The 14,197-nt window shown below is 43.1% G+C and overlaps 1 protein-coding gene across 2 annotated transcripts in view; it reads left to right on the top strand.

Annotated features, from left to right (window-relative positions):
* Nucleotides 1–14,197, top strand: part of LAMB4 (laminin subunit beta 4) — a 102,441-nt gene that overhangs the window by 32,475 nt on the left and 55,769 nt on the right. For both annotated transcript variants that reach the window (XM_036327503.1, XM_036327501.1), the window contains 4 exons: nt 2,763–2,942; nt 6,865–6,974; nt 9,341–9,420; nt 9,994–10,144. In XM_036327503.1, coding sequence (XP_036183396.1) covers nt 2,763–2,942; nt 6,865–6,974; nt 9,341–9,420; nt 9,994–10,144 — 521 coding nt within the window. The remainder of the gene's footprint in view (nt 1–2,762; nt 2,943–6,864; nt 6,975–9,340; nt 9,421–9,993; nt 10,145–14,197) is intronic.

A 14,197-nucleotide genomic window follows, 5' to 3' on the forward strand; every position in this document is an offset into this window, starting at 1 on the left:
CTATTATTTCATGGATGCTGGTGGAGGACATGAAACTCCTGGGTCAAAGACAAAGGACTTTATTACTCACAGCACAGCAAGCAACAAGATGCTTGTGTTGGTCTGAGTTCCCAAGTCCCCAAGCCCCAACTCCCATGGGACAACTCAAAGGATACCAGATGGTTCCTGTACACCTAATGGGTTTACCTCATAGCCAAGGAACACTGGAAGAGGATTCATTGCTTTTATAGCAGTGGAAGCAAGCTCATTCTTTGTCTGGGAGGAAAGGTTTCCTCGTTCCTCAAGGTAGCTGGCTGCAAACACAATCTTGAGCTATGGCCTGGATAAAGAGCAGTTGGGCCTTGCGTTGTTGGCACACTCAGCAAAAATGTTCAGGTGCCCAGTACCCAGAAATCCTGCTTCTTAGGCTATCTCATCAATAGGATGTTATATTGGATGGGGGACTTGCTATGAAACTACAATTTCAAACTATATTAATCACAATACCTAAAATGAAGTCTTACACAGAAGTAATTCAGTAGCTACCTGAATACATACAATATTCTAGATTTCAAACTTTAAACCATCTCAATGTATAAAAAGCAGACATGATGTTTTTTTTCTCAGATTACTTAGTTGGTACCTAACTGCATGAAATTTTACCTTACATGGCCTGTTTAAAATTGATACAAAGAACTGGATTCTCAGGAAAAACATTTTTTTAATCTCTTTCCTAAGTATCCTACATTTTTTTAACCAGAATCTGTAATTACACACACACACACACACACACACACACACACACACACACACACACACAACTTAAAAGAAAATAAAATTGCTCTCCTAGGTACAATCAGTAAAATATAATGATTTGAAACAGGTAATCCAACAGTATGGAAAGAGATTGGGAATAACTAAACCAAGTGTTTTGAACACATTGAACAAAGTCTTGTTCCTTCAGAACCATATCAACTAGATGGTGCTTTTGAAGGAAACCGAGGGAAGAAAACGAGTCCCCCGATATGAAATTAAAAAGCCGTGCTTTGTAAATAAGTTGTTTCTCGAGGAAAGGCAGATGAGGAGCTTGTAAAAACTACCATCATGAGACTCCCAGCTTCTCCCACTTTACCTAAACACATGTTTATGTGTGTGTGTGTGTGTCTGTGCAAATGACGTGTTTTAAGACTGACTAGCAGCAATCTCATATAAATTTTCTCTAAGTTGTTTTTGTTTGACTCTAAATATTTACATAATCTGACTCCACGCATAAGAGTTGACTAATTTTAAGTCTTCCATGAGTAAAATACAGTCAAATGTGATACAGGAAAACACACACACACACACACACACACACACACAAAGATTTGGTAGACTCAGCCACTAATAATAAAGTTTGTTAGAATTAAGTTGTGTAACACCAAGAGGTTTTATGGAAATTCTATTTTAAGGGCCCTGACATAGGGTTATTTCAAAGTAAAGTTACTACTCTCTCACCCACATCCCCCAAAGGCTGCTTCTGCACATAATTAAATTATACTCTGAAACTCAGCGCTGACCCTTTGGAGAGTCTCCCAAATAAAGCTGAGCCTTTTCCTTTTGGCAACTTCTAAAATGAATCCAGTTTGTTCCTTCCTTTCTAGACGCAACTGGCTTTAATTACAAAAGAATTGTGGTTTTTCCAAACTAAACAGAACCCAATGCTGTTTTTCCATAGTAAGATTTTCTCACCAGTCACAATCCAATAGCAAACAATTGAAATCCAAAGATTCTGTCAGACAACCAAGTGATTCAATGACGCCAAGCAATGGGTTTGACTAGACTTTATCACTATAACCTAAATGGTAGTTATGTAAACATAGCCTTAGACCTGAGGGTGTTATTTTTATTAATCTAAAGCAAACATGTATAAATGTGAATAGAATTGGTCCTTAGAATCAGGATATTTATTTTAAAAAAATTTTTTTGCATTCCTTAAATGTGGAATTCCTTGAAAACACAGCACCACAAAGATATAAGAGACCATGGTGGTCATCTGATGTCTCCAACTTGTCCTCTAAACCAAACACCTCTCTGCTGATGAAGGGGTCACTGCTCTCTTGGGCAGTCCTAACCATTAGTTCTTTCTTATACTCAGTTAGGCTCTCCCTTTTGTAACTTCCACCCTCTGGAATCATTCACACTAACAGCATCCTTTATCCTGTGACATTCCTTCCTTCAGTTGTTCAACTGTCTGGGGAAAAAAGCAGGGAAGGGGAAGTTGTACATTAGTTGCTCCTTCGCTACAGGTGACGGTTTATCTCATTTTCCAGAATCTCTTCCAGGTTTTGCCCCAGTAGCAGGCATCCCACAAGAAAACAGGATATGAACATTTCTTGCTCCTGCCCCTTTGTTTCTTGCAGGTGCTCCTCCCAGGAGCAATTCAGAGGCACAGTATTGTACAACCACCACCTCTGCTCCAAAACGTTTTGAGGCCCCCATAGTAATCAATCTGTTTTTAATGTTCAGTTCTCACAGTAGCCATCTTCCTCTGGTCCTCTTACTTTAGAATCACTTAAAAGTCTTTTTTTTTTTTTTTAATGGATGGAATTTTTCAACATTTTCCAAGACCAGAGATCTAAGAGATATTTCTGAGCAGCCCTTATCCACTTGTCTAATTATTTAGACATATTTAATGACTTTAAAAAAGTAAAATAGTTATATGATGAGTAAAATGCTATGCTTACGTTTCAGACTTCCCACAATTTGCCGTTAACTAAGAGAATGCATGTCTGTGTCCCCAGCTTGTGAATGTGACCCAGATGGGACCATATCGGGTGGCATTTGTGAGAGCCACTCTGACCCTGCCTTGGGATCTGTGGCTGGCCAGTGCCTGTGCAAGGAGAATGTGGAAGGAGCCAAGTGCGACCAGTGCAAGCCCAACCACTACGGACTGAGCGCCACTGACCCTCTGGGCTGTCAGCGTAAGTCGACAGCGGCTGGGCAACCAGTCTGGATGTTTTAAAGCGTGGGGCTGCCTGTCAGCTTTAAAATCTGGTCATTGCGCCCTAACCGATTTGGCTCAATGGATAGAGCGTCGGCCTGCGGACTCAAGGGTCCCAGGTTCGATTCCGGTCAAGGGCATGCACCTTGGTTGCGGGCACATCCCCAGTAAGGGGTGTGCTGGAGGCAGCTGATCAATGTTTCTCTCTCATCGATGTTTCTAACTCTCTATCCCTCTCCCTTCCTCTCTATAAAAAAATCAATAAAATATAAAATCTGGTCATGCATTGTGGTGGTTGCCAGAGGGAAGAGGGTAGGGTATGAAGGGGGTCCTAATAAATGGAGATGGGAAATTTGACTTTGGGTGGTGGGCACATGGGGCAATATTCAGATCCTGTAACAGAAAGCCACACCTGAAACCTGTATGATTATATTAACCAATGTCACCTCAAGACATTTATATTTTTAAAAAAAGAAAGAAATTAAAATTTGATCATTGTAAATACCTAAGAGTCCTGCCAGCCTTTCAGGGTCTTTTTGTTTTGTTTTGTTTTTTGCTTGCTTGTTTTTGGCTACCATAGTTCTTTTATGCCTTTTCCCTTTTTATTAAGTTTACTGGGGTGACACTGGTTAACAAAATTATACAGGTTTCAGGTGCACAATTCTACAGCACATCATCTGTGCGCTGTATTGCGTGTTCACTACCCCAAATCAGGTCTCGATTCATGATCATTTATGCCCCCATACCCTCCTCCACCTTCTCCGAACCCCTTCCCCCAGAAATCACCACATTGTGTCCAGAGCCTCTCAGACTTTTAAAAGGGACACAGAAACTCCCATGAATTTTATTCAGTTCTTGGTGGTTTGCCAAGTTTGTCATAAGGGACCAGCAGGGGGTGCTCACATTTTTTCTGCTGGAGCAAACAGTGGAAAATGCCAGGAATTTAATGCCAAGTTGTGAAACCTTTAGAAAAACAGCCTCCACTAGGACTCTCCTACACAGATTTGTTAAATCACATTATGGGTTTCTGTAAAGACTGATGACTTCTTGAGCAATTTTCATACGATGGTTTCTTTTGATTTTTTTAAAAAATATATTTTATTGACTTTTTACAGAGAGGAAGGGAGAGGAATAGAGAGTTAGAAATGTCGATGAGAGAGAAACATCGATCAGCTGCCTCCTGCACACCTCCTACTGGGGATGTGCCCACAACCAAGGTACATGCCCTTGACCGGAATCGAATCTGGGACCTTTCAACCCGCAGGTCAACACTCTATCCACTGAGCCAAACCGGTTAGGGCTCTTTTGATTTTTTAAAACTACTTTTCCCTTTTCTTCTCACGTCCCTCCTAGTATTTTTATGTTCTCTGACAAAGAAAAGAAAAAGTTAAAAAGCCAGGAGAGGAGCTACAGGGAAATAGAAAGAACCGCAGAGTTTTCTGGGGCCAAATGAAAAGACCCTTGGCTTTAGGATCACACACATTTACAGCTGCCTGGGGTCTCAAACAGCCGTAGCATCTTCAGGGAATCCGGGTAAATAAGGTCCCTTCTGTCACAGCATCACACTCCACATTTTTCCCACATAAAGAACTGTATATTATTTGTATATTTTGAGAGCACTTGCTGAATCTTAGTGTGATAAAATTTTCTTCTTGAGTTTAATAGCAAAATTCAATTTCAGGAGAATGAATTACATGTCAAACCAATTTCCCATCACACTTTGCAGAAACCAGACCTTTCCCCTAGCTCACTGACTGACTTTATGCCCTCAGAGAACAGGCCAAATAGTGGTTTTTGTTTTGTTTTTTTCTTTTGTAACAGCTTTAGTGGGGGTTTAATTCACATACCATGCAATTCACCTTTTAAAGTGTACAGTTCAATGACTTAGTATACTCAGAGTTGTGTAACTGTCACTATAATCAATTTCAGAATGTTTTCTTTATCCCGGAATGAAACCCCATACCCTTCTTCTGGCTATATACCCAAAAGATTGAAAGCACAGTCTGGAAGAGATATGTGCACTCGTATCCATAGCAGCATGTTCACAGTGACCCAAAGGAGGATGCAACTCAATGTGCACCCATGAATGGGTAGATAAACACAATGTGGTGTGTACTACGATGGAATATTATTCAGCCTTAGAAAGGAAGGAAATTGGCGCATGCTACAACATGAATGAACCTTGAAAACATCATGCTAAATGAAATCAGCCAGATAAAAAAGGACAAATATTTTATAATTCCACTTACATGAAGTACCTAGACTAGTCAAATCTATACAAACAGAATAAAGAACGATGATTGCCAAGTGCTGGCGGGGGGAGGGAGAAATGGGGAGAGATGGTGTTTAATGGGTAGAGAGCGTCAGTGTTGCAAGGTGAAGAGTTCTGGAGATTGGTTGCGCAGCAATGTGAGTGTACTAACCCTACTGAACTGTAAAATGGTAAAGATGGTCAATTGTATGTTAAATGTATTCTCGCACACAAAAAAGAAAAGAAAACCCACATTCTTTAGCTACTTAAATGGCAAAGATGGTAATTTTTTAAAAATATATTTTTATTGATTTCAGAGAGGAAGGGAGAGGGAGGGAGAGAGAGGTAGACACATCAATGATGAGAGAGAATCATTGATTGGCTGCCTCTGCACACCCCCTACTGGGGATCAAGCCTGCAACCTGCAACCTGGGCATGTGCCCTTGATCAGAATCGAACCCAGGACCCTTCAGTCCATAGGCTGATGCTCTATCCATTGAGTCAAACCGACTAGCAGTGATGGCGAACCTTTTGAGCTCGGTGTGTCAGCATTTTGAAAAACCCTAACTTAACTCTGGTGCCGTGTCACATATAGAAATTTTTTGATATTTGCAACCATAGTAAAACAAAGACTTATGTTTCTGATATTTATTTTATATATTTAAATGCCATTTAACAAAGAAAAATCAACCAAAATAATGAGTTTGCGTGTCACCTCTGACACGCATGTCATAGGTTCGCCATCACTGGACTAGTGCAAGATGGTAAATTTATGTTAAATGTATTCTGCTACAAAAAAAAAAAAATACAAACAACTCATACTCTTTATCTACTACCACCCTATTATCCCATTCCCCAGGCCTCAGTAACACTAATCAACTTTCTGATTCTACTTATTTGTGAACATTCCATAAACTGGAATCCTATCATTTGTAGTCTTTTATGACTGGCTTCTTTCGTTTAGCAGGGTTTATAAAGCTCATCCATGTTATACCATGAATCAGTACTTCACTTCTTTTTATTGCTGGATAATATCCCATTGTATGAATATATCACACTTCATTTACCCATTCATCAGTTGATGAACCTTGGGTTTTCCCATGAACACTGGTTTTTCCTGCATGGGAAAGATACATATCTTGTTCTGGTAGCATAATTTCTTAGTCTTCATAACATAAGCAGGACTCAGAAATGTCTATGTGCGGAAGAGAAAGGGGAGAGGAGGATGAAATGTAACAAGGCAGTAAGAGAGGGAGGAAAGAGATAGGGAAACAATAGGTGCATCTGCCAGAGCGGGAGCCGTCGGTAATTACTGTGACACTCAGACACCCTTGCGCCGAATCCACGGCCCAGCCAGCATCACTCAGGGTAACAGTGCCAGGCACTCAGCTTGCATGACTTCCTCCACTTTCTTGTCTCCTCCTAACGGCCATCCAGTAGGTCTACACGAGGGCTCTGGGAGTGTCTGGCACTGGATCTCCTGTGCAGGGTTGTGTGCCAGACAGTAATCATGCAGCCAGGCAGACAATGAGCTTGGCAGGCCTGGCTGCTCTGTGCTCTTGTGGCCACGTGTTTTGCTCAGTGTGGGCTACTAAGGACATTCACAAACGTGGGGAAATAGAAGTGAATGATTGTGTACCTGTGCTTTCAGCCTGCAACTGCAACCCTTTGGGGAGTCTGCCGCTCTCGACCTGTGATGTGGACACAGGCCAGTGCCTGTGCCGGCCCTTTGCCACCGGCCCACGCTGTGAGGAGTGCACTGTACGTATTTGCCTACGATTTTCCTTGTAGGTTGGGATGCAGATTTCTATGCCATTGCCGAGGAGAGACTTGGTCTTGTTCATTGCTTTCCTTGTCCTATTGTATTTCTGTATTTACACTACAGAAATCAGCAAACAGTAGGAATCGGCCCCCACTCTCCCGCAGAGAGCTGGTTGTTAAACATTCACCAGCACGCCAACATTTACCAGATAGAACTGAACAGGCCCAGCCACCATGTCAATATTTTGTTGTTTTCATTTTTGTTTGTTTCATTTTTATTGTGTTTTGCTTTATTGAGTTTCACAGATGTTCCTGGCTTTTAAAATTTTATTTTTAATTATACTTGCCATTAGTTTCAGGTATACACAAAATAGTGATTAGACATTTATATCCTTTACAAAATGATCACGATTAGTACAGCAGAAGGAATATAGCTCATGTCGATAGCTTTATTCTTTGTTCACCTACCTAAAGTGCCAAGCGGTAGACTATTCGAGCATTTATCTGCCCCCTCCTTCAGGCTCACCAGACCATTGGGCCTCCTCTTCTGTCTTCTGTCCCCAGTCACTTCACCACCCCGGCCACTTCTTGCCTAAAAATACTTTGGATGAGCTCATTAGAAAAACCAGACCAGAAAAAAAAACCAACTTGGATTTAACTGTATTGTAGATTCCTGTGGGAAATAAACTCTTGGTTTTGTTTTTTGTTTTTTTCAGACTCCACTAAACATATGAGCATGTATGTCTAAAATTAGTCAAATACGGCATTTTTACTCCATAAGCAACATGTTATGCAATTAGGGAGTTCAAACCCCACTCGTTTCTTTGTTCTCTGATCTTGGCAGCCCGTCCTGACATTTTAGAGAAAGAAAAAACAAAAACTTAACCTAGTAAAGGAACAGTGACCTTGACGTGTCTGAAGAAATGTAGCTGATAAATATGAAACATGTGCCTATTAGGACATAGTTTTGTGCTAACATGTTAAGTAATTTTACTGAAAACATATGAGGATGGAGCAGAGGAGGCGGGGAAAGAAAGCATGGAAGTAGGGATGCAGACGGCACTGTACATGGCCAGGGCACGTCATCTCCAAGCTTTACTCAGCCACGTGAGCCACGCCAAGCGCGGTGACCACGTGTGGACAGCACGAAGAAGCATGCAGAGCTGTCTACCAGGATCCATGAAGACACTAGGTCGGGGCCTTCCCATAAACCTTAGACTCAGGCTGACGTTTTTGATGGGCAGGTTAACGGCCAGTTTGCAATTAACCCGATTGTATTTGCAGAAGGAAAATAACAGAGAAGTGGGCACTTGTCCACTGTGACTGAGCCCATGCATCTGCCAGGTGCCCCATCCACATCTGTCCCGTGGTGCCCTGGACCTGCGCAGAGGCGGCCACAGGACAGCATACCCTGCCCGGAGGGAGTTTCACAACCGCATCCTGAGTGAAGCAGTCCCTTTCACATTGTTTGCGCCTAAACGGAAATTTGGTCTGGGGAAACTTATCAAAAGTCCTTTGCTGCATTTTGTAACAAATGATAACAACTTTGAATGTTTAAAATAAATATTTTTGAGTAAAATTGGCCATAAAATTTTACCAAGATAAAAAAAAAAAGTGCGGGTATTTAATAAACCCACTTCAAACAATAGTTCCATGCCTAGTAAGAGCTTAATTTTATCTGAGCATGTTAAATGGAGATTTGAGGGGAAGTATTTTTCTGAGCATTCTATAGTAAATCTTACCAGATTTAAGAAATAGTTGTTGGTTTTTCACCAGTTGTTTATACTGACTAAAGGTCAAGATGTTGCAATGATGAAAAGTCTTAAATAACAGAGCTGACTCTCTCAGGGAGAGAGATTATGCCAAAACTACTTTATTTATAAACAAGTGATTCTACTAAACGATGATATTGATATAAGAGTTCAAAATCGGTTTGATTGATTGTTTTACCCCAAAACGTTTCAGTATTGTGTAAGTGAAAACCCCTAGGGATTTGCAGTAAGGGCATCTGTTGGTTTTATAAAAGCAGTTGCAAACAGGCTAGCTGAAGGACTTCTCCTGACTGGCCTTAACCCAGCTTGAGGCTAAATTGGTTCTGTAGGAGGAACTGTGTGGTTTCCATTGCATTTCCACTTGATCCAATACATAGACATCTTGCCTGTCCCCTGCATTTCAAGACCTTGGAATGGGAGCTCTGTGTCCTTGAAGGTCATTACCAAGTGCACAGGCAAAAAGGGCTCCCATGAGATTGTTCAGGCTGTGTGGCCATTTGACAGGCATCAATTGAACTGTAGTGCATTCAATATTATAAGCCAAAGCAGCAAATATCTTCACACCGGAATCAACTGAGCACTTTCTCTTTGTAGGTGGGATACTGGGGACTGGGAAGTCATCTCCATGGATGTTCTCCCTGTGACTGTGATATTGGAGGCGCTTATTCTAATGTGTAAGTCGGGAAAATGAATGACAACACTTCGTGACAATATTCCTCACTCAAAAAAAAATCACATAAAAGCACATTTTTTCTGATATGCTCATCGTCAAAGGTGAAGGAGTTTATTTCATGACAAGCAAAGGGCATTGAAAAGCGATGATCTCGAGACATGAACCAGAGCCCAGTTGACTTATTTTACTTGAAATATTTTTAAGGCTGAGATGACAGTTCTACTGCCCGGGTCTCCCGTGAGAAGATGGGCTAGATGCCTGCAAACATGTGATCTGACCGGCCTAAAACACTAACTTTTTACCGCCCTGTAAAGAGACCCTAAGGTCTCCTTTTCCTGGTTTTAGAGCAGAATCGGCCACTGAGGAAAGAAGTGGCTACTTGGTTTCATGGATCTGGATTGACTGTTCAAGACCAGACTTGTAGAGCCCATGGCCTCTCCTCCCCCTCCCTAGGAAAGTGGATTGATCAATTCAAAAATGGATCCAAACGTGGGGTACAGTTTGCTCGGCACCCCCATGCCTTCATTTTCTGTGTCCCTTCCACGTTTTTTCAGATGGATTTGTTTTTCCCCAGGTGCTCTCCCAAGGATGGGCAGTGTGAATGTCGCCCGCATGTCACTGGCCGCAGCTGCACTGAACCGGCCCCCGGCTACTTCTTTGCTTCTTTGAATTACTATCTGTATGAGGCCGAGGAAGCCATGCCGCTCCAAGGACTGGCCCCTTTGGTGCGTATTACATTTCCTTTCAGTACAGACTTCATTTGGTGGAATGTCAGTAAATACATACAGCAGGCCCTTGAGATCATGGGTAAGGTTCCTGGGAAAGCGCGGTTTTGCCCACAAATGCAGATCAGAGTAGAATTTATTCTATTGTGGAACTGCAGATTAGAGAGACTCTTGAAGGCAGAGTCTGTATTTCATTGATCCGTCTACCCCAGTTCTAGCCTAGAGCCTGGGACATAAGGGCAAAGTGGATTAAGTTGTGATAAAACAGACTTGACTTTTGTTCTTTCATCAGATAGAATGTGTTTATTGAGCATGTACTTGTCTATCTCCCCCACGACACTATGTGGATCCCATTCACCATTGTGGCACCAGAGCCTGTCACATGGGAGGAACTTGATAGATCTTTGCTGATGAATGAATGAATGAATGAATGAATGAATGAATGAATGAATGAATGAATAAGGTACATGAAAGCAGTGTAAACGTGCTCTCACCTCCTGAAGTTGCTCCGGGATTAGCCGTTGTCATTGAAGTCAGCAATGGTCACAGGAGTGTGTGATCGCAAGTGTCACTTTATCTCCTACAAGTCACATTCCTGTGGGATATGTCAACATAAGAAACATCCAAACCTGTAAGAATTTTTATCAGTTTATTTGAGCCAAACTGATGACAGTTGCCGGGAAGCAGAATCTCAATGGATTGAGGAAATGCTCCAGGAAATGGCAGTTTTACCACTTATTTTATACATTACAATCAAAGGAGAAGACACAAGGGGGTGACATGAAATTCATTGGTGATAGATGAGGGAGGTGGGAGCAAGCAAAGTGGGAGAAATCTCTGGGACTGGATAAAATGTAAAACAAATAGACACATACTTCTTTTCCATGGGTGGGTATAGCATAGTTAACAGTTAACGATTAACACGGTAACATTAACTAGGAGGGCTTCCCGTGGTTGTGCTCTCTGGTGAGAGACTGTACCCTGAGGGGTTTGGAAAAAGAGGGTTTCTCAGACATTCCAAAGGTGTGTTGTCGTAGATGCAAAAAGACTACAGACAGGCTCAGGGAAGGTACAGATTGACCTTTGTCAGGGAAGATGCCAGCCTAGGACATGACTACCTGCCGTGACCTGCTTCTAGTTAGAAACTTTAAATTCAGACCATCCTATGTGTTATGTGAGTTTGTAAGGCCGCCATGCAGGCCTCCCCTGAACTTGTCAGGTTTACTATGTGGCCCCTTTTTCATCCACAGATATTTTCCCTAAAAATACTTTTCTTCAAGTCTTGTTAGAAGCACAGGTTCACACATGTAAAACGATGAGAGAAAATACAAATTAGACGCCCATGCCATTCTTCAGCATGTGACTCCAGCCATGTAAGGGCTTATGACAAAGGGAAATGTAATGTGAGGTGAAAGGTAAGGTCTTGAAGGAGAGAAATCATGCGAAAGTTCATTCTGAAGACAGGATTTGGACAGGAAGCTGGAAACTCATTCCAGCTTCCAGGGACTAGGTCATTTCCTGATGTCCCTTCCTTATCTGGACACTGATAGAAATTCAAAGACATAAAATTCATAAGAGATAAGAAAGGCTACTAAGAGTCTTGGAATTTTCTCTTTTAGCGACTGGAATTAGGGCAGCTACAGGAGGCTTTTATTGTCCCCACATAGACTTACACCTGAGGTGGGTGAAATGGAAATGAAATAATTCAATGTCTGCATTCTTCCTGATGGTTTTTAACATTACATCTTTATAATGGTGATGAAAAAAGACTTTTGGAAAGGAATGTTGGTATTTATTTTTAGGCTATACCAAATAATAGAGAAATCTCTATAATAATAAAAGCGTAATATGCTAATTAGACAGGACAGCAGAATGACCTTCCGGACGTCATTCCGGACGTCCTTCCAGACGAAGCTGCAGCAGTGGGGGTCAAGGCAGAGGCAGTTAGGGTCAATCAGGCAGGCAGGCAAGCGGATAGAGGCAATGAGGCAGACAGGCGAGTGGTTTAGGGACAATCAAGCAGGCAGGCAGAGGCAGTTAGGGGCTATCAGGCAGGCAGGTGAGCAGTTAGGGGTGATCAGGCAGGCAGGCAGAGGTGTTAGGGTGATCAGGCAGGCAGGCAGAGGTGTTAGGGTGATCAGGCAGGCAATCAGGCAGGCAGGCAGGCTAGTGGTTAGGAGCCAGCAGTCCCAGATTGCGAGAGGGTTGTCCAGCAGTCAGACATCTCCTGAGGGGTCCCGGATTGCGAGAGGGTGCAGGCCAGGCTGAGGGGACCGTCCCCCCCCCCCCCCCCCGCACAAATTTCATGCACTGGGCCTCTATAGTTGCCTTGGCCTGGCTCCTGACACAGAGTGCCTACATCCTTTGGAATTCCTGAGTAGTAAGAGCACTTAGGAACATCTTTTGTTCTAATATTTGGTCTTTGGCCTGACTCCTGCTGCAGAGCACCTAAATCCTTTGGAACTTCCTGAGTGATAAGAGGAGGTAGGAGTGTCCTTTGTTCTAGTGAGGCAACTCTTGATGGGGTCCTGGATTGCTTCGGAAGGGGGCTGTCACCAGAAAGACCAAGCCATTTCATTAAAAGCTTGAAACTTCCAGCCCCACCCCCATCCTCCAGGAAGGGGAGAGGGCTGGATATTGAGTTAATACCTGGATAATTATGCCTCCATAAAAATCCCAGAAGTACTGGATTCAGAGAGCTTCCACACTGGGGAGCACATTCATGTGCCGGGAGCATAGAGCACCCCAACTCCAAGGGGACAGATGCTCTTCTGTCTGGGACCCTTCCAATCCTCACCCTATATATCTCTTCATCTGACTGTTTATCTGTATATTTTATCATATCCTTTATTATATAATAAAGCAGCAATTGTAGTATTTCCCTGAGTTATGTGAGCTATGCTAGCAAGTTGTTAAACCCCAGGAGGGGGTCACAGGTAACAGCCTCTACTGCTGATTGGCATCTAAGGGGGGAGGCAGTCACATGGGACTGATCTCATGCTAATGTTATCAGTGGAAATGGAGTTCCTGGGGTGCCTCAGGGAAAAGAATTTCCTGAGACCCCCACAGGAGAAGAGGGTCTCATGGAAAGCTTTATTGATGATGTGAAATTAAGGGGGTTCCCCTCCAAGATCCCATCTCTGTCTGTCCCGCCATGGAATCTTGTCTTCAGCAGGGCTAGAATTAAGGCCACTGTCCAGAGTTTCTGTTCCATATGAAAGTACAGTACAGTACAGCATCTGGCTGGCTTACCTGTGTTCCCAGCTGCAGTCCATTGCGTGTGGGGCCCACACAGCCATGGGCCATGTGGCTGCTTAAGACCCTAGGACAAGTGAGCATACAGAGCGAGTACAGGTCATGGAGCAAGTGAGAGCAAGAAGAGGGATGGGATTTTAACTTTCCAAGATGTTGAGCATTTGCAGTGGCTTCACGCCACCCCCTAGCCAATGATCTTTTTCCCAGGCCTTACTGACAGGCAAGCGCCTTCTCTATGTCACCCCCACTTCACTGCACATGCACCCAAATCTTTTGTTTGATCCCTTCCCCAGTGATCTGCAGGGAATGGACTGGTGGTTCCCTGGAGAGCATGAAGCTGTAGCTTCCTGGTGAAGCTGCCCAGGTGATCATGCTTATAACGTCTGACCTCCCCTTTGCTCTCTTCCTACTATTAATATTAACAAACTAGCAAACTAGTTAATTATGACGATAACACTAACTCCAGGTAGATAGTGTCAGAACTGAATTAAATTGTAGGACAACCAGCTGGTGTCAGAGACTTGGGTATGGGAATAGCCCCACACCTCTGGTGTTGTGAGTGTGGTAATAGCGTGAGAGTAGAGGGAAAACACAAGAGTATATATATATGGCTAAGCGATCATCCAACCAGCCTGTAGGTATGATGTGCACTGACCACCAGGGGGCAGATGCTCAGCGCAGGAGCTGCTGAGCTGTGGTGACTTGGCAGCGGTGGTTCTCCGGTGATGCATACCAGAACTAGAGAAGAGGGAGCCCTATTCCTCACAGGGCTGCGTGATTCCACCTTTGGCCATGGGT

This window comes from Myotis myotis, unplaced genomic scaffold (assembly GCF_014108235.1).
Source record: "Myotis myotis isolate mMyoMyo1 unplaced genomic scaffold, mMyoMyo1.p scaffold_m19_p_11, whole genome shotgun sequence".
In the NCBI taxonomy this organism is placed as follows: Eukaryota; Metazoa; Chordata; class Mammalia; order Chiroptera; family Vespertilionidae; genus Myotis; species Myotis myotis.